This window comes from Labrus mixtus, chromosome 9 (genome assembly GCF_963584025.1).
Source record: "Labrus mixtus chromosome 9, fLabMix1.1, whole genome shotgun sequence".
Classification (NCBI taxonomy): domain Eukaryota; kingdom Metazoa; phylum Chordata; class Actinopteri; order Labriformes; family Labridae; genus Labrus; species Labrus mixtus.
Genome location: NC_083620.1, coordinates 21,226,474 through 21,246,636, shown reverse-complemented (window position 1 = coordinate 21,246,636; position 20,163 = coordinate 21,226,474). Strand labels below are relative to the sequence as shown.

At 43.3% G+C, this 20,163-nt stretch overlaps 1 protein-coding gene across 2 annotated transcripts in view; it reads left to right on the top strand.

The window, feature by feature from the left end:
- Positions 1-92: 92 nt before the first annotated feature.
- The window catches only part of map3k10 (mitogen-activated protein kinase kinase kinase 10), a 136,155-nt gene continuing 116,084 nt past the window's right edge, over positions 93-20,163 (top strand). For both annotated transcript variants that reach the window (XR_009674188.1, XM_061046862.1), the window contains exon 1: positions 93-2,577. Coding sequence is in view for 1 of the 2 variants with exons in the window: in XM_061046862.1 (XP_060902845.1) it covers positions 1,581-2,577 (997 nt within the window). In the remaining variant the exon portion in view is untranslated. The remainder of the gene's footprint in view (positions 2,578-20,163) is intronic.

Sequence of the window (20,163 nt, the reverse complement as noted above, 5' to 3'; positions counted from 1 at the left end):
CAGGTTAGGTTACAGTATGCAATAGTACGTATTTAAAGCAAGGAGACGAAAGCATGGGACTGGAAACCTACAGAATTGTACGGGCTTACAGAATTGTACGGGCTTAAAAAATAACCGTAGCCTATATTATTATTATTATCATTATTATTATTATTATTACGTTTATTACTGTTATTATTATTAACACAGGGTACGGATCTTTTGATAAAGGAAACATGGAGACTGTGTGGATCTCTTCATCGCCTTTATTTGGCTGGACCAGAGCTACTGTAATGTTGCAATGCCTCCATGCAAACCTCCGCTGACTCGATTTCCCACCTTGTTGCCGCCGTGTGATGGTGTCTTGTCTCTTAAATAAGTCGTGGACATTTAGAAAAACTACCCTGCTGAAGTAGGATATATTTGTACCCTCCGCGTGCTCTCGAGGCTGCAGGATAATGAGAAATGCTGGCATCCCTTTAATGTCTCCGGAGAAGAAGAGTTTATTTTGTAACCGAGGGCTCGTCACCATCACAAATGTAGCCCAGCAGAGGCGACTGAAGCAGGCCGCTGCACAGAGACGGGGGCGGGTTTGTTGTGCTGAGAGACTCGGCTGCTGGATGCTGAACATGGTGCCACTTTCCTGCTCTGTATTGAATACCTGCCGACCAGGCGTCGTCCTCTTTCTTTAATTCCCTCAGCTGTCTTTTTTTTAAATGGACAGGGCTTTTTTGTTTGGAGGTATTCAGGGATGTTGAACCGGCTCATGAGTGGCCATGCATGTAGGATTTACTCTGGACTGGCTTGAGGGGATGTAGGGCGAATATCCAGCGGATATTTCCATACACACACACACACACACACTTCAGAGGAGGAATCAGCCCGTGTTCATGGAGATGGCAGGCGGGGGAGGTGCATCTACGCTGGACTGGATGAGAAAAAACGAGGACCCCTGCTCAGAGGATTTCAAACACAGACTGCAGTTTTAATTCGAAGCTTAAATAGTCCATATTTCTATCTCAAATTAATCCGTTGTGGCTTTATTATCACTTTAGTGTCTCTGTGGCTCAAACTGAAATCATGAGCCCAGATTTTTTTTTTTTTTTTTTTGAATTCAGATGATCTGCTCTTACATGTAACAGCAACATAGTCACTTTTTAAGTGAGTAGGTTAAGCTTTTGTTAACTGAGAGAAAAATGAGAGTAAACATTTATGGAACGAGGAACTTTTTACACTGAAGACATCTTTCTAAATGATCGTTGGACCTGCGGCTTCTGAGACACACGTCAACAGCCGGGGGCAGCTTTCTATAAAACACAATTGTGGAAACAGTCAGTTGGGTTTTTGGAGGGGGGGGGGGGGGCTTCACTCAAGGATCTATATGACCCGCTGAACATTGTCCCCGAGTGAACCTGCCTTTGGGAATACATGTTACTTACACACTCTGTATCAACAGCACAGCAGCAACCGGTGACAGGATTTGGCACACTTTCAAGCGGGCGATGTGGTGACAGGGGGGAGCGGTCACAGCCTCCTCTGATCCCCTCACCCCCCCGCCCACTGGTGGTCGAGGACACCTCGTCTCTGTAGATGGGCCCTGTATGGATTTTGTGCTTGAGTTGACAGAGGGCAGGCCCACAGAGTCAAACAGCAACCAGGCTGCCATGAACCCATACGGCAGAGTGAGCAGCACAGCGGCCCCCCTGTCCTGCACCAGCTGTGGGGGCTGCTGCTCTCCGCCTCCCCCTTGTCTAATCCCACCAGGGCCCCCTTCTTCTTCTACCTCCTCCATGCCTCTAAATATGACCCCTCCACCACCAATGTGTCCGGCCCCTGCCATGCAGGAGGAGAATGGAAGCAGCTGGAACTCCTCCACGATGTCTTCCTCAGACTCTCCGGACTCCCATCCTGGTCACCGCTGCAGGGGCAACAACCCCAACCCCTACTGGACGGCGGTGTTCGACTATGAGGCAACAGCAGATGAGGAGTTAACCCTGCGGCGTGGGGACCTTCTTGAGGTCCTCTCCAAAGACTCCAAAGTGTCCGGGGATGAGGGCTGGTGGACGGGGAAGATCCAGGACAAGGTGGGTATCTTTCCAAGCAACTATGTTACAAGAGGGGGCTCCGCCAACTACCAGCAGCTGACTGCAGGAGGGCTGGTGGCAGGCAGGGTTGGTGATTGTCCCTTGGAGATAGACTTCTCAGAACTGCTCCTGGCGGAAGTGATTGGAGCTGGAGGATTTGGGAAAGTGTACAAAGGTGTATGGCGGAGAGAAGAAGTAGCAGTTAAAGCCGCCAGGCAAGACCCAGATGAGGATATAAGTGTCACAGCAGAGAGCGTTCGACAGGAAGCCCGGCTCTTCTGGATGCTCAGGCACCCCAACATAATCACTCTGCGGGGGGTCTGCCTGCGAGAGCCCAACCTGTGCTTGGTGATGGAGTATGCCAGAGGGGGGGCTCTGAACCGAGCGCTCGCTGGGAAGAAGGTTCCTCCACGTGTTCTGGTGAACTGGGCGGTCCAGATCGCCACAGGAATGGATTACCTGCACAACCAGGCCTTCGTACCCATCATCCACAGAGACCTCAAGTCCAGCAATAGTGAGTACAAAATACAATTGTGACTTATTCTCTGTGTGAATTGCCAAGCAAGGGCCTAAGTCGAGTCCACAGCTTCGTACCATGTCCAGCCCTGGTGAACAGCAGGTTACTGTGTATTGTTGAAATATCATGACGACACGTAAGACAAGAGACAAATTTACACTAAATTAACAATAAACGACACACACTAAAGAACTTATGAACTGTGGCAGCTTTAGCACCCATGTCACCAGCAGAGCAGCACCACAGGAAGTTTTAAAAACAACTGAATATAATTTATATCAAAACAATTATATGCAATAAATCATATCTTTATGAAGGTTATGATTTTTGGTTTGTGTTGAAACTATAAGTTCAACTTAGTGGACATTTTAGAGCCCGGAGAGTTTATGTTGCTATTGACTTATATTGTGTTACACTGAAATCTTGGTCTAAAAAGTCATAGTAGTTATTAGGAAACTTATCAGATTAATAGAAACATAACAATTGTGGTAGATGAACAGAATAAGCTAGTAAGTGGTTCTTGAAATGGTTCTTAAAACAGTTTTTCTTTTATTACGAAAACGAACATTTCTTACATCATGACGGTTTGGTTAATGGCAGAACTGGTGCACATGACTGCATTAGTTTAAAAAAAGGTGGACCTTATATAATAACAGCAGAGTGTAATTCTTTAAGAGGGTGTATTTAGTAAATCTTATAAGATGAAGTGCACTTGTGACAGAGATATTGACACAAGGTGGGAATAATATGCCAATATTATCAAAACAAAAAAATGCCTATGGCAACAGTGGTTTTAAGGTTAACAATCTAATACAAGCCAAAATAAATGAAAGGAGCAATATGTAAGATATCTACTGAATTCAATCATAAAATGACCATACTATATATATCATCAGACACTAAGGAAACATGCTACGTTTAAGTGCTGACTTCTCTGACAGCAATGCAGCAGCCGTGTCCTCCTCCTAGGTTTCATGCAGAATGGTCTGTAGTTGTTTTGACCAGAAAAGGTTTGGCGTTATCGAGGCAACCCTACACGACCTTTTTGGCCCCTTGGTATGCCAGGCAAACTCCAAAACAACAGGTGTTGCAGCGATGGAAACGGGCAAGCCAACTGATTCTACCCGACCTGAAAAGCCTCTGCATTTTTCTAATAAGCTCCATGACCACAAACGTGGAACAACTAGGATAAATATTGGAGATACTTTTGTAAAAGAAAAGGAGAGCGGTTGGAGCGCGGAAAGACCGATGCAGAGCTGGCTAAACACTGAAGCTTGTTCACGACATGGCAACCTGTGTGCACATCGACAGTCTGTAGGAGGGGGCGGGGGGGAAACAGCTCTCTCCAATGTTTTGAATTTGGACTGCAGTACCAATTTTAAACGCTACTTGTCAGAGTTACATATTGCTCCCTTAAAGACTCAAACATCTATAAACAGTTTTGCGGAATATGCATAATGTTTCTCTGACTGAGAACCAGACAAAAAGATGGATACCTCTTGCCTGCCTGAACTGTGAATATGACGATATAGCCAGGAGTTTATTAGCTTAGCTTAGCAAGAAGATTGGATATTGATGTGAAATGGGTTTTTTTATGGGTGGTCATGTTGGACAATATCCTAGCCAAGTGCTTAAACGTTTTGGTCAAACGTGTTAGTCAGCAAGTTAAAGACGTTTGTACCCTACTGAGTCAGGCAAAGTGTTTATCTTTGTTTATTCTTTTTTTCTAGGCTAAAATCTAAAACAATGTTTGTCAAACTCTAAGCCAAAATGTGTTATCATATTTCTTAAATGTTAAACCCCTGCAAAAGAGCCTGTTGTGATATGTTGGTGTATTGATTAATTGTCCCACTTCTAACATTGACCTGTCTGCTGTCCAGTCAAATCTATTACTCTCTCCAATTGACCTTAGGTAAATCCACTGCCACAAAAAAAGTGGACAGTTAAGAGAATAATTTCATGACATTACAGAAATGTGATTATCAAGTTCAAGCACTGGATATTAATAGATAGGTCTTCCTGGGAGCTGGTACTGGATGTGACACTTAAATTGAACCCAGCAGGACGGCCTGAGTCCTAGAGAGCTGGTCTCTTTCTGCCATCTTTTCCCTGTCATCCCTCTCCGCATCTCCTCCCGCTCTTCATCCTCATCCTCTTCCTCCTCTTTCCTCCCCTCCTCAAGGAGAGCAGTTCTGCTCTGCAACTCACTGTGCTATTTTTGGTCCTTTGTGCTACTTGCTGTTTAAAGACGCAGTTGCAGTTGTTGGTGCATCTAACAAATGACACACAGTGCACATCAAAGTGCATTTTTGTGAGTGTGTTTTCATATACTGTATATGTGCAGGTCAGACTGTGTGCGTTTATCCTAAGTGACATGAGTGATGGGGGAGGGAGTGCACAAATATGGGTGGAGTGTGCAGGATGCTGACTAAAGGCCTTTTAGCTCTAACACAGTCAGTGCTGATCTTCCAAAATGCTTCCTAATCTTAAATCCTCCTCTTCTTCCTAATAGTCTCTTCTTTTTTTTTCAAACTTTTTTTTTTTTTTATCATGTCTCGCTCTTTACCACATGAACCCTGCTGCTCTCCCTCCTCCCTTATGCGATTTGTAAGAGATGCTGAGGATCAGACGTGTATTGGACAGCAGAGCCCTGGCAACAACACCATAACGCTGCCTTTCCATGGTGACATGGGCTCTGCTTCTGTGTCACTGAGTCATACAGCTGCTAGCTGCTTTGAGCTGCTGCGCAAAATGTCAGTCTCCCAATTTAGAGTATTGTCTGAGTGAAAATAGCGACGCAAGACATGCAAGAATGTCACTGTTTTTACCCTGATTGACGAATCTTTCTGAAAATGTGTGGTGCTAATAGTTATGTACGTGATTAGGCTGTTACTCACACTCTTACTGAGAGAAGTTAGCGTTAGACTGGCGATGGAAAGAAGGCTAGAGGACAGAGGCAGGGAACCAAGAGATTGGGAGAATACATTTTGAAGAAGTATTCTGATCATTTATGTAAAATGCAAAACTACACTGTAAAAATACTCTGTCCAAATGTCAAAGAATTTGACATTGCACTTGATTCAATGGTTCTTTAGACATGAGCGAGACCAACCCACAAGTTGCTTTCCTTCATAGTTTGATTATATGAATCTGAATTAAAATATACAAGGCATTGTTGTGTTTTTGTATCCAAATACTAGAACCCAGCATACTTAATTCTTATTATCAACACTGGGAGAATAAAAATGGTGCACGTTAGATCAGAGAGAGAGAAGAGATACATGAAGTAAGTGAGGATACTGATGGGAAACAGTGAGATAGGGAGCGCACGGGGGATAAACAGCGGTTCATCTCAGTTTAGGGTTACACCTCAGCTCATTGTCCAGGTGCGCTGGTCTCGGGTGTCCTCTTCAAACCGCCGACCACTTGGCATCAGCACGGTTACAGAGCGGCTCAGGCCCCCGAGCCTCTCCTCTGTCTCCCATCAGCCGACCTGCGCTCAGTAAACATGTCTTCACGCTCACACAGAAGCAGGCATCAAGGCAAAACGTGACTGCTGTTAGAGTCAGCGTGTGTTTGAAGCTTTACAAACCTTTCACAGCAAAGGGAAATTATTTTTAGCTCTCTGTGATGCTTTTATCTAATTTTATCTTTTCGCCGAGTTAAAATTTTAAGGCGTGTGGATGCGTGAGACTGTATTCTGTTTTTTGTTTTTTTTTAACTGCTGTGTGCGGCTCTCCATCAGACCCAACGTGGTGACTTAGTCTGGGGTAATCTGATTACCATGACCTCCTTACAGTGATGTCACAATGTGTTTGTAGGTTGGTAGGTCCCCCCGTCACCCAATGGTGATGTCTTACCTGTCACTCTGATCCTGAATCAGCCTCTTGTCTCCCAAAGCACAGGGCACCCGTCCTTTTTTGATTGGCAGGATAACAGCAGTAAATGAAAAGACTCAAGAGTTCTTTCAGTCACAACAGACATAAAAGACGCACATATGTCTCAGTATTGTTGTATGGGACAAGGACAAATGATTGTATTTTATTGTGATAGAGTTTAACTAGTGATGGAACTAAATCAGATATTACTTATTAATACAACCTAGATTTTATTTATTCATCATTTTGACAAATTCAAATGTCATATATTTCAACCTTGGATGTCTTTGGTCACTAAATGCCCATTTTCTAAAAGCATTGGATATCATTGTCATTCATCGTTTGACAGAGAATATTATGTATCTGGGGGAACGGATGTGAATTTCTCCATAATTCTGGTGAAGCCAGCAGTTAGCATAAACAACTTCCAGGCAAGACTTCCTTTTCAGTGTGGCGTTACAGCAAGCGGCAACCTCCAGTGATGAGAAATGCAAAATCCTGCAGTTCGTCGAGTGTCCGCTTGAGGCTGGCTGCAGAAGCACTGGAAGTCACATCGACACCCCATTTAATAAAGGCAATTTCTACAGCAGAAATTGAACATGTTTAAAAGTCTGGTTCAAATAACGAAATAGGTCTGATGAGCCGATGCCTCGATCAACACCCACTGTACAGGGGGATGGATTTTTTGGATAATTCGTCTGTTTTGATTTTCTGAACGATAAGCGGTATTCACAATGAGGCTTGCAGCTGACCTAATTGACAGATGGGCGCGGTGAAGTTGTTTTTCAGAAGGCTAAATCACGACCTCAGCTGCAGCTCATAAACTTCTGTTAGTGCTGACTGAAAGTTAGGGGGAGACATCATTTCCAGCAGGGCCACTGCCATGAATGGGACTCCAATGACCCCTGCAGTAACAGATTTGTGACATCAGTCAGGCTTCCTCCATTAACATTTACAGTCTATGAGTTGAATAAATCATCGTTAGAATACCGTCAATGGGTGGTTCCCGATAGCCTATAGCGGTTATGTCGCGTGCCCCATGTTCTCCGCTCTCTCTTCCCAACATTTCCTGCCTCTCTGAATGAATGATGAATGCTGGGTGAAATATGACTGAAAGCTCCGCAAAATGTGAGTAAGTGGACATCGAGATATTGTTTTCTGCTCTGTTTCATTAGCACTACTAGGATGTGAGACTGAGTCATGGTTCCCATTAAATGTGGACACACGTCACTGAGAATCACTGACACTTTACTTAGAACTCCATAGAAGCCATGAGTCAGCCGCAGGTAAGACAATACTGGTGAGCTGATCACCTGATGCTACCTGCAGCGGGACACCGGCCGGTTTTTATCTGTACGTCTTGTTTGCTACTACATAAAGGTCATGGTCATGGTAAAGGTTGACTATGTCCCTGTGGATAGCTGTATACATACAGCTAATATTTGTCCTCCCTTAGAACACCTTTAACATATAATGTCTCCACCTTATTTCAACTCACTAATCAATAAGTGACATGTAAGTGGAAATGTTATGGTCCAATTTGTGCAGCCTATATGTGCTGTTTAAATGTAGATTCAGAGGCCATTATGGACACGATAATAAAGACAGAGACCTGTTGGCATTACCTGCTGTCTTGAATGCTGTAGCTTCAAATAGAAGCTGTGTTTACACAGTAAACAATAATGTGAATGGTGTCTCTAGGCAGGCCTGCTGAGTGTGCTGTTTGCCCTGCAGTCCTTTATCAAAAGGCAAGAAAAAGGCAAATTAATATAATTGGGATTATTTTTGTTTTTTTCTTTCAATGTGGGTTAATTTGCTAATCAAGTTAACATGACATCAGGAAACGGCACTGCACATAAAATCTGTAATACCTAGTTAACAGATTAGCAAGGCTAGATATGGCAAATAGACACTGTCATTGAAAAGTCTATATCTGTGGCTTTGTGTGTGTGTGTGTGTGTGTGTGTGTGTGTGTGTGTGTGTGTGTGTGTGTGAGAGAATATAAGAGTGAGTCTGTTGAGGAAAGGATTAGAGCGGTGGCCGGTGTCGGCTGCTAATCCCACAGAGACACAGAGCTGTGGAGGCCGAGACTGTGACTAACTAGACTGTGAGCTAGTGATATGGCTGGTACTGCAGAGGATAAGACTGCTATCATCACGAGTCTTTTAGGTTGTTGTGTTGAAGTGTGTTGTGTTTTGGGATTTATGAATGATATCTATGATGGATGTGTGTAGTAGGTTGCAGAAAGCTACTGTTTTGCACATTCAAACTCAGCCTAGTTGTGTTTAGAGATTATACATGACTTCAGTGGTTGTACAGAAGCCTAAAACTGTTCGGTGTAACCATTTGAAAGTGTCCTGAACCAACTGCCACAGTTAACATTAGCTTACTCCTATACAACATGGTCATTGATTTAAAGGCTTTATATGTGATTTTTTCACACTTAAATGTAATATAAATCAAGTATATCCTCTGAAAATAACTCTGTGAGTCATGACTGTCTACAATGGGTGTAACACCCGAGTCCCACTGTCTGTGATGTTTTCTGAGTTTTCAGAGTCCTATCTTCACTTTGTTTACATCGTCAGGACATAACATACTGTACTCACTGATTAACTGCGTTTCTAGATCACGCTCATTTCGGGTAAATTTACATGCAGTGTGAAGATACGAGCATAATAAAGATCGCTAGCATTAGCATGCTAACACAACAATGCAGCGCAAGTTGTTTTGGTTTCATGCTGGTGCTCAAGGGCGACATCTGCTGGATCAAAAAAAATCGCATATAAAGCCTTTAAAGCTCCTGTGTGGAACTTTCCCTTTGTGTTGATTTTGGCGCTCCATGTGAATAAAGCAGTAGGCCTTACCTCTAATATCCTTGCTGATCTTGTCCTGGACATGTGTAACTCCTGATTTCTGATGAAAAATCACATCTGACTTTCTTTTAACAGCCAATTGTAGTACTCACTCTGAATCTTTGCTGAGGAAAATGTCAACAAAGGCTTTTTCTGTTTACGGATCATTTCTTCCCCCAAGTCTTTTAGGTGAGGCTACAGCTGCTAACATTATGACGCCTTCCTGTTATCAACCTGGATTGCTCTGTTTGGGCTGCAGATGTTTCCTTACTTAACCTGTACTACATTAATATCATCTGTAAAATCATTTCTTAAGGATTAATGATTTAACTTTGAAACTAGTAGTTACAAACATTAAAACCTCTGCAATCCTAACTCTTTATAGGTAGCTGCATGTTTACATTTGCAGTATCCATTTTGCTTAATCTTCAGTTTAGTTCAATTTAGTCTACCTTTAAAGAAAATGTAGGTCTTTCAAAAGTGGACTCCCCATTGGAAGTCCAGTTGTTAGACAGCACTATCACAGGAACAAGCTGTGTTTTCATTTGTTTTTGTTGGGGCACGTCTGCAGGTTTGATGCATTTGCAGTTGTAGGCCTGTGTGTGCACGTGGAGGTCGGACAGCAGGGCATGCTGGTGCCGGGGCAGAGAACTCACCCTCCTACTATCACACACGTACATGCTGCAACAGGGCAACAATGACCCCATTCTCACACAGCAGCCCAAGACAGAGGAGCAAGAGCAGGACTCACAATGGCGAGAGTCAGTGCAGAGAGGAGGGGGTTGAAGGATGGGAGATATGGAGGCAGCGAGGGGCGACTGTAGGCTGTGAATGACAGAGCGTTCAGATGGATGGAGGCAAGGCAGGACGGGAAGAGGAGCAGAGCAGGAATGTAGTGGCAGTGGCGGTAGAGAAACCCCTGGAGGCTCGGCTGGGAAAAGGAATGGAGAGCTGTAAGGGGGAGGGAGAGATGGAGGCAGGGAGAAGTATAAGGGCAGTTTGTGAGGAGGTCAAAGCATTCTTCTTTCTCTCAATGAGCCAGCCACAGATTAAGGCTAACAGCCTTGATGGACTGTAGGCTGCAGTTTAACGCAATATCTGTCTCTGCTGGCTGTGCACTTCAGACATCATTATCCATCTATCCATCCATCCCTCCAAATATATATATATATTTAATGACGTAAAATATTATAACATTTAGTCATGTCCACCAGAGAAAGAATCCTCGTGACTTTTAGCTCCATAAGCAGGTTGACAACTGTGCATCAGAAATAAGGAGTCACAATGTTTTGGTGTTTTAAAACACTAATACACCTTCCCATTTTGGATGAATTGCAATAACTTTGTATTTTACACTCATCAGGTAAACATTTTAATCTGACTAATACTATGGGTTGGGACCAGATACCTGCAAGAGAAATAACAATTCCACCGGCCTTTGCTTAACCTCGTGTTTCATGCTTAGAAGCAAATATGAGCTTGTTATCATTGTCATCTAAAATGGTAAACATAATAAACCTGCTAAACATCAGCATGTTAGCACAGTCATTGTGACCATGTTAGCCTGATGATAGCATTAGCCTAAAGCGCAGCTAGTATGACTGTAGACTCCGTTAAGCACCAAATGTTTCCTTATGTTCAAAAAAGAGCAAACCCCAACAAAAATACTTGAAAATACAAGATATTTTCTGCTATTCTGGGTGTGATTAGTTTGTGTGTTTTCACTTTGGCATTACACATTTACAAGTTCCAGTGGTGTTTATTAATCAACCATCTCAGACTTAATGTGTGGATGAAAATGTAAGACTCATAAGGGAGATATAAAGCTCTACACTGGCCAATGTTCATTGACAACGGTTTTATTTTACATTTTCTTTCTTATATTTTTCAGAACTTATTCTGTTTCTGAAGATGCAGGTAAGGGGGCAAATACAGAGATTAAAAAAAAAAAAAAAAAAACCTGAAATGCTCAAAATATAGAGAAGAGCATGGAGAGTGTAGGTTGTTAGAAGTATACTTCGGACTAGTTTCAGGTCTCTGGCGCCGTGTGAACTCAGCCACGCTGCTAACAGATGTTTGTATCGCCTCGCACTGCCATGCCTCAGTCCGTCTCTGTGAGGGAGAGACAGACAGAGAGAGATACGGTCACACAACTAAACCAAATGGTGACACTGGTCAATGGCTGCATGAATAAACATGTATGCATCAACACACACACACACCAAACGGCAATTGTTTTCTCCACTGGTCAATAAAAAGTTGATTTGAAGCCAGTTAACAGTGTTGACTCTCTGCTCTCTTTTATTGCATTGTAACTCTGGCTGTCTGTGGACCTGCCAAACATACTGACACACATTTACACATCACACTGCTCTATGTTATTGAACATTATGAAATGCAGAATAGCAGCTTTAGATTTAAACGAAACAAACTTCATGCGGGTCTACAGTATAAAGGGAGGGTTTGATTTGTTACTTGTGATCACTGGGGGTTTGAATCGCAGTGAAACTCACAGTACAATTTCACATGGGATACATCACCCACGATATCAGTTTTACCAGGATACAGCGATAATTTATATATTGCAAGACAATCACACATTGATCCATCGTGATGTCTAATTAACTGACGAATATAAACCGCCCATAACTGCAGGATTGATGTATGCAGTGACGATGCTGGCTTAGCGGTGGAACGGTTTCTCCTCCGTATTATGCTTCTGTGTCTTGAGTTATTTCACTTAAACGTGAGGCTGTGTGAAAGGGGACTGCAGTGTGGTGTCAGTTCCACCATTTTTTATGCTTCTTTACTGCTGTCTGACATTATCTTTCTGTTGTCTTTTATCCCGCTGTCACTTTCTGTTCACATCACACTCATTAATGTTGAAAGCGACACCATGAGAAGTCATGGAGCAGTGAGTCAAATTGGGGAATCAGTCTGGATTGCTGTATTTATTTTAAATTGAAGTATCCATATTTGGCCCCAGGAAATCAGTAATTGTATCACATGAGTCTGGACGACGTACTGATATATAGTTTGTCCCATCCCTAGTGATCACTGTTCAAATGTCCATGAAGGTTTTTGTCACATCCTGTTCCTGAAACTGCTTCAAAACACACTATTACGAGCAAATAACTCTACTGCATTATATAACCATAACAGATTTGCATATGCCAACAAAAGGCTGGATCCTATAGCTCCTGGGGTTTCTTCACCTGTTTTTTTTTTTTGCAAAAACAGGCCTGAAAGTTTATTTTACTTTGCTCAGAGTCAGGAGACAGACAACCAGTAGTGGAGTAAACACCACCGCTAAGTGCCCTGGGCGGTTTCCTTTCCTCATCTTCGCCTCAAATTCACCTCAGCTCCTCAGTCAGTCGAGCATCTGAGAAGCAGCGGCACGAGAGGTCGTTTTGATATTAAATCAAGATGACAAAGAAGTGTACAGCGAGGGAAAACACTCCGCTAGAGAAACTGAAACAATACATTTGTTTCTCTTTTATTTGACCAGGCCTTTCAAATGAGTTCTGGTCTCTTTATTCAAATATCCCTGTGGAATAATGCTCAGAAATAAACACACACTGTGTCTTTGTGTGTCTGGGGGGGCAAGCTGTACATTATGGTAGACAAAGTGATCAGCACAGTAATGTCACACAAACTTACACTTACATTGACAACTCCTTGGCCGCTGTATGTTCAGGGACTCAGCTGTGAGGGTCATTGTTGCTGGATAGCAGCCTGGCACGGGGAGCAGGGAGTCAGGCTGAGCAGAGAAGGCGCTGGGTGTCCCCCGAGCTGAAAGTCCTTTACCCACCCTCAGAGTGGAGTCAACAAGAGGACACTTCAGTCCGACAACAGGCCGGCGAATGCATGTTTGCAGTGTAACAACCTAGGAAGTCAATACTCAAATGTTTTATTCAACATGTATCTGCACTCCAGGGGGGAAAACACATGTTAACATGATGAGATTTTTTGTGCACTTGACTGGCTTCCTGAGCGACCTGCTGAGAGCTCAGGTCCTTTATTACCCATAAATGATAATGACTTAAAATAGAAAACGCTGTTCAGTAGTATGATGAGTTACACCCTGTGTGATTACCGTCTTTAAAAATGTAGATCCACGAGCCCCTTTTACACAGCTTGCCCAAGATGGAACATTAAAGTCGCAGAAGCAGAATGCTGACCTTTCTGCTGCTTAGCCAGCATCAGAAGTAGGAACAGAGAAAAAAAAAAAACGACATTACTATATTAGCATAATGGCACAGCACTGAAGTGAGAGTGTGTGTCTGAAGCCCCTTCCACACATGCACTCCTGAAAAGTTCTAGAACATTTCAGAACGGTCTGCCTCCGAAGTTTTTCTGAGTTGCTCTTGTACACATCCCTCAAGTAGGGAGATTTTCCCTGCCAGCCCTTAAATCAATGGTACTCGTAACTGGACTGCATCAATTAATAAATAGAAAAAAAAACATGATGTCAAGCATAAAACAGTACAAAACTGCCGCGTTCACACCTCAAGTGAACCGTCTTTTTGCGAAATAGCTCGCCCCCTTTTATTTCAGGAAATTTTCAGGAGATTTGTGCACGTGTGAAGGCAATGAGTGTGTGTGTGTGTGTGTGTGTGTGTGTGTTTGAGCCTCGTGCCTCTCGCGCAACGCTGTAATGCCATGTTAACTTACACACTGGGACACCAATGTCACGCCATTGCGGGGTTCAATGTAAAAGTTTCAAAGGCGGGGTGATGACTGAGCTTTGATGCACTGCCGAGGAATCTCAACGTATAAAGAAGAGATTCAGACATCGACCTGTAATACAAGATGATCCCTACTTATTATTGATAAGAGGGATAACACTCTTACACATGTTAATCTGGAAACAGGAAAACAATGATCACCTTTTTTTTTTTTTTGCCTCGAATCTGACAGGTCAATCTCATACATTTTTTCCATGAATTCCCACACTGTAAGTACTCACTTTTTCATTACACACACACAACCACACACACACACACACACACACACACACACACACACACACACACACACTTCATCCTAAAAAAGAGCTGAGAGAAAGCCGCCTCATTTAATACCTCCATCCCTTCTGAGGGAAAGTCTGCCTGGTCACACGAATCTGGCAGCTGCGTTTGTGTGCAGACAAAGTGAATGGCTGCAGGGTGAAACTGTGCCACTGAGCGGCTCAGGATTAGAGCCCTCATGGCCTGTGGTGGTACACGTGGAGCCAAGCCAGAGTATCAATGACATGGGAGCAGACTCGCTCCTCGCTCCAAACTCCATGTAAAAGCATGGTGGATCAGGGAAGATACCCGGAGATTTGATGCATGCCTCGCTGTGGTGTGCAAAAAGGCCTTCGCTGTGGACTTTTAGTAATGTAAATAATCCAACGGTTATATTTTTGAAGTTGTTAATCTAGTCCTTGTGTCGATGTTTAAAATTCTCAAGCTTTCTTTGAAGTAAAGGACTTTGATTTGCAGTAACGGGGATTTGAAGTTTCTTTTTTTTTAGGAGATGTTTTATATCTCCCTGTGCTTGAAAATCTCTTGAGAGAAGAGATGTGCGAAAGCCAAAGGAAGATAGAGAGACCTTTTGAGATACAAAGACGTCTGGTATGTGCTGCCAAGAAAAAATTACAAAAGCTCTCCCTCCAGTCATCTCTCTTTACCTCTAGTTGCCCGCATCTTTTCATCCTCTCATTATTACCCTCTTTCTTGTTGTGCTTTTTCCTTTTCTGCCCCATCTCGCGCTCTCTTTCTTGCCTTTTCTCACTCCCCTGCACCGACTCTTCTTTCCCTTTCAGCTGCTTCTCTTCCCAATATTTCACTCGCTGCTCTTGGCCTAATTTCTGCAGCTCTCCCTCTCGTGTCATTTTTATGTCCCCTCTTGCCTCTTTTCTGCTTCTCTTTCCTCGTCTCCCCTCCCCCATTCTTCGTCTTCAGACAGCTTTGCCTCCTCATCTTCTTACCCCCCCCCCCCAACCTCACTCCCACCGCCTCCTACATTATGTACACACAATCTACCTCTCAGTTACTTACAATTTTTTTTTTTTGACTCCATCCACTCTTTTGCTTTCCCTACGTCTCTTCTTCCATTTCTTCTCCCCGGTGTGTTGTGATCACAGCCAGGCTGGCGACAGCTGAAACAGCAGACAGTGAGGCGGTGGGCACCATCACAGAGGGAGGAACAGACGGGGATGACTATGGGGGGGGGGGAAGGGGGGGGGTACAAAGATGAAGAGACCAGTCATTAGGCAGTAGTGATAAAGGGGGAGGTTGCTTTTTTTGTTTGCAAGGTTTTGATCTTTGCAGAACCAGAGATGATGTTGGGGCCTGAAGGGTTGGGCTGGGTGGGGGGGGGGCCTGGCTGCTCAGCATCCCATGGGCCCCAATCACATCTGTGTTGATGAACTGTGGCCTTGCTGCCACATCAGTCAAGTAGCTTTTTTTTTGGTCTCCCTGACATGTTGTTTGTGTTTGGCAGCATCCCTTGGCAGGCAGGCAGGCGTAGGTTGCAGAAAGTGTGGAGGTGTTTTGAGGTGTGGAAAGTTGGATGGAGGTATCAGGAGGAGCAGGTGTTTGTAAGAATGTCTGATCTGATTTGCTGACTTGGCACCACAGCTGTTCCGCACTGCAGGCTACACCTGTTTTTCTGCACAGAGCAGGGGAGGTGTAAATGAGTTTGTTGTGGGAAAAGAAAGAAGATTCATTTTTGAAGCAGTGAAATTGGAGAAAGTATCTGGATGAAGGCTTTTTTCCTCAGTCTGAGTTACGAAGATTTGACGTAGAAATCAACGTGGAAACTCAACAGAAATGAGCTTATCAGATCGATCTTGGACCTCTCACTCCCGAGGGACCGTATCGATAAACTCGGAGTAATATGCATCCGGACACTAAAACCAACCAAAGCCACGAAACGAGTGTCTTCGGGCAAGCTAGGATCTGATTCATATGTCTTCTACATCAAGCCTCATATGCACAAATGTTTGGTATCTTTTAGGAGCTTACATTTAATATTTGTTTTTCACATGCACAATATCAACTTCAGTCCAGTTCTTCCCTCAGCTCATCCAGATTGTTACGCTTCATTGGCAGCCATCTTGTTTGTTTACAAAATAATTGTCTTCATGCTGGTTAATCCTGCCCCGTAGCCTGCATAAAAAAAAACATTTGTGATTGGTCAGACAAGAACGCTAGCAGCTCTGTGTGGCTAAAGCAATGCTAACATCGGCGTGCTAACAGGAGAGCGGCAACATGCTGAAGTTAAGGAGGTGTAACATTTCAGAACACCGTCATGCCAGTGGTTGTCACTCCTCGTTCACCGACCGATCAAAATCAAGTAAGGGCAGGATTTCTGACATCAACTTTGTCAGGAACAATGGCTAATTCATCCACCTCGTGCACCCAGAGTCATTTCTTTAGAGGGTCCAATTATCAGGTCTATAGCCGCTTCCATACCAGGACATCGTTCCTTTCAATTACTATTACAATTTTAAAAAAAATTACCTTGAACAAAAGCAAAAATGAAGCATACAGAGCAACTAAAAATAGACTCAACAGTCATTACCAAGGGATGCGGAAGTGCCGTGGCACAACTTCTGTAACCTAGCAACAGCAAGCACTGTTGAGAAGCCCTTTGAAATTGAGGTTGTGGACGCTTCCGGCGCCAAAAAAACTCAGTCAGTGTTCTTAGGCCCTCAAAAGAACGGATGTGAAAACTTAAATAATGTAGAAAACTGAGCCGTAAAAAAAAAAGAAAACAGTGCTCTCATAGGGGCAGGAGGGATTTCTTCTCTTCTTTCCCAGTGTCATACTTTCAGTCTGTGACCTCTGCCCTTGTTACCATAACAGCTAAGTTAATGACACAGCAGACTTGAACTGATCCGGAGCCAAAACATCACAAAACAACGTGTCAACTGAGAAAAACAGGCAAAGGCCACAACTACAACTACTACTAGTGTATTAACCAGTGTCAATGTAAGGTTGAATACGTATTTTTTTAGCTCATCCTTAAAGCAGATCTGAGGATACATTTGAGCTTTAAACCTGCTTTGAATTTGTACTTGTAGCACACTTTGTTCTTGAGGTTATTGTGATGTGTCGTGATCGTGACAGTGTTGACTCTGACAGGTTGCACCACCTGCAGCATCCTGATCAGCTGATCGGACTGACTAAATCTCTCAGCTGACTTCTCGGATGACCACGCCCCAAAAAACTCTGATCAGCTGATTGGTCGCCGTCCAACACAGTTTATTTAAGGCGAGGCAGTACAGAGTGACAACATAGTGGCTCAGTTTGTCTATGTTCAAGTCCAGTCATTGTAGTTCCTTCATTCAGTGTTTAATAAAATACTTCAAAACATGATGACAAACGGTGACAAATACTGTATGTTCATTTTTAGATTTCTTCATAGACATGCAGAATCTGGCAAATCTAGTGTTATTTATTACAGCTTGTAATTTTTTATCATTTTTGTTTTGTTAGGAATTCTAAAATATTCCTACAAATTAGGTTTGCTAACTAGCTGTTACACACTCATTTCAGAGGAACTACAAATCAAAGATGCTATGATGTCTTGAAGAAATGACTTTTAAGGTTTTTTTTTTTTTTACTAAGTGAGAATGTAATTCCCTCCCTTTCCCTTTAATTGATGCTTAAATTGCTCACACCCTAAGCACCCAGCACAAACATCCAGTATAATTGTTGTCGTCACAATTAGCTTTTTTTTTCTACTGCTAAACACTCTTTATTCTATTGTTATCCGTGTAATCTTTCACAAGTGCCGACCCAGTGTGACGGTTAGATCTGCAGCTTTTCTTCTGTGGGACTGGCCGGGAGTTTCCAGATTAGAGCCACCACATGCCAAACTTGTTACGTGTCTCATTTAAGGTGTTATACACTTTAACCTTATTGGCTCTGAGGGGAAATACCGTCACTCGGAGGACCTTTGATTGCATTCCTGAGTGGTGACTTATCTGATCGGGCTGTTTGCTAATGTGTCACCTGCGCTGACTAACCAGCCTGTGGATCATTAAGTCGGGTTAAAGCCTGGCTGGTCACTCCTCTATCTGTGCTCAAACACTGACTCAGTAGCATTTCTGAACACTTAGCGGGGGGTCAGAGTCCAGGGAGGCAGAGAGAACAAGGGCGGTGTTTAAAGGTTGAATCAACATTTGATCACGGTGGACTCAAAGAAAACTGCTGCTCCCTGTGGGCTGAAAGTTTGACTCTCTGGCCACTTAGCAGGTGTTTTTGACAGCTGAGCAATGATACTTGGCTGTAACTAGAGTTTCTGGATTGTGGCCTAATGGCTCCTCTGCACCTCTAAGTCGGCACTCCACACAGGTATACTGATGAAGTCCTAATGGGTACATCTTCACCAAACATTTAATCAGATAAGGGCCCTTTTGTTATATTGACATCTTTGCGGGTAGAATCCATTTAAAAGCTGGAACATTACAATCAGGGCCTTTGAATTAACAGAGAAAATAGAACCACTTCACCACAATATCTATATTCTAATATTTATTCTTCTTCGCTTGAATTTAAATGTGCTGTGCTCCTTCGGATGTCCTCAACCTGGTGAATGAAACATGTGCAGCTGGTGTCAAGAAGCTGAGAAGTACCATCTCGAGGTGTGAAAGATGAAACACGTTCATGTTTTTATAATTAAACCAGGAACGGGGGGGGGGCAGAGTGGGAGCAGGTGGAAGTGCCGCTACGCTCACGCGTCTTCGCATCCATTCAGTTTCTATGTGACGCCTCCTCGCTGTGTTCCCGACCCTGCGCTCCTCCTCCACCCTCCATGTGTGGATGTGCTCCACATTTATCACAGAAAATCAGGAGAGGCAGAGGACACAGCAATCTTAGCATGCAAACACATCTCATCCTCCTGTTCTGTCTGTCTGAACTCCATCTTTAGTTTTTCCAGAGACAAACAGAGCGAGAGAGAGAGTTAGCCATGAGAAGACGGCTGTCCCTCACAGTGACAAACGTATCAGAAAAATTAGGTTTGGCATTTTCCTCCTATTCTTTTGAACATGATAATTCCGAAACCCTTTGGGAGATTTTTTTTTATTCAGATTTGGCACAAAAGTCCACTTTGACTTGAGGATGTTCTCCTCTCGCCGACGATTTTGGTGATCAAAGCTCAAATATCAATGCCGTATTCCTATTTTTGCCAATTCTCGGTATGGTCAGCGTCTCTTCTCTTGACCAGCCATTTTTGTGTGTATTCATTGACTTAGCCTCAAACTTAAAAGGTATATGAAACCTAAAAAAAAGAGAAATGAGGGTTTGATTTGCTGATTTTCAAAATACATTTTGATAAATTAACTGGCGGATCAACCATTTGTTATTGCTGCAATATAAAGCAGTTAAACATCCAGTTGACCAGCAACAACATGAAGCACCGCTCACGCGTCCATGAATCATTAATATTATCATAAGCACAAGTGATCTTATACATTTTAAACATGACTTTGATTTGGGTTGTGGTTTATTAACACTACTTTCATCTCAGTAGATGATGTGAAAACTGGTTTCTGACTATGGATAAAAGTGCAGACCCGCCTGAGATCAATCCTTTATCAGTGAAACTGTTCTGCTCGTGAGCTTGTGGACAGAGCAGGAAAACAGAGAGGCACACCTGTATCACGTGAAAGGTTGAGTTTGTGTGTGTGTGTGTGTGTGTGTGTGTGTGTGTGCATACATTTGTGTATACAAAGACACCGCTGTGTGTGTGCAGCCTCCTTCCCTCCACCTCTTTTTGCATAAGCCTGTAGATAAGTGAGAGAGAGAGAAAGTGACCCCCACCTGCCTGTGAACTGTGTACACTCCAAACAT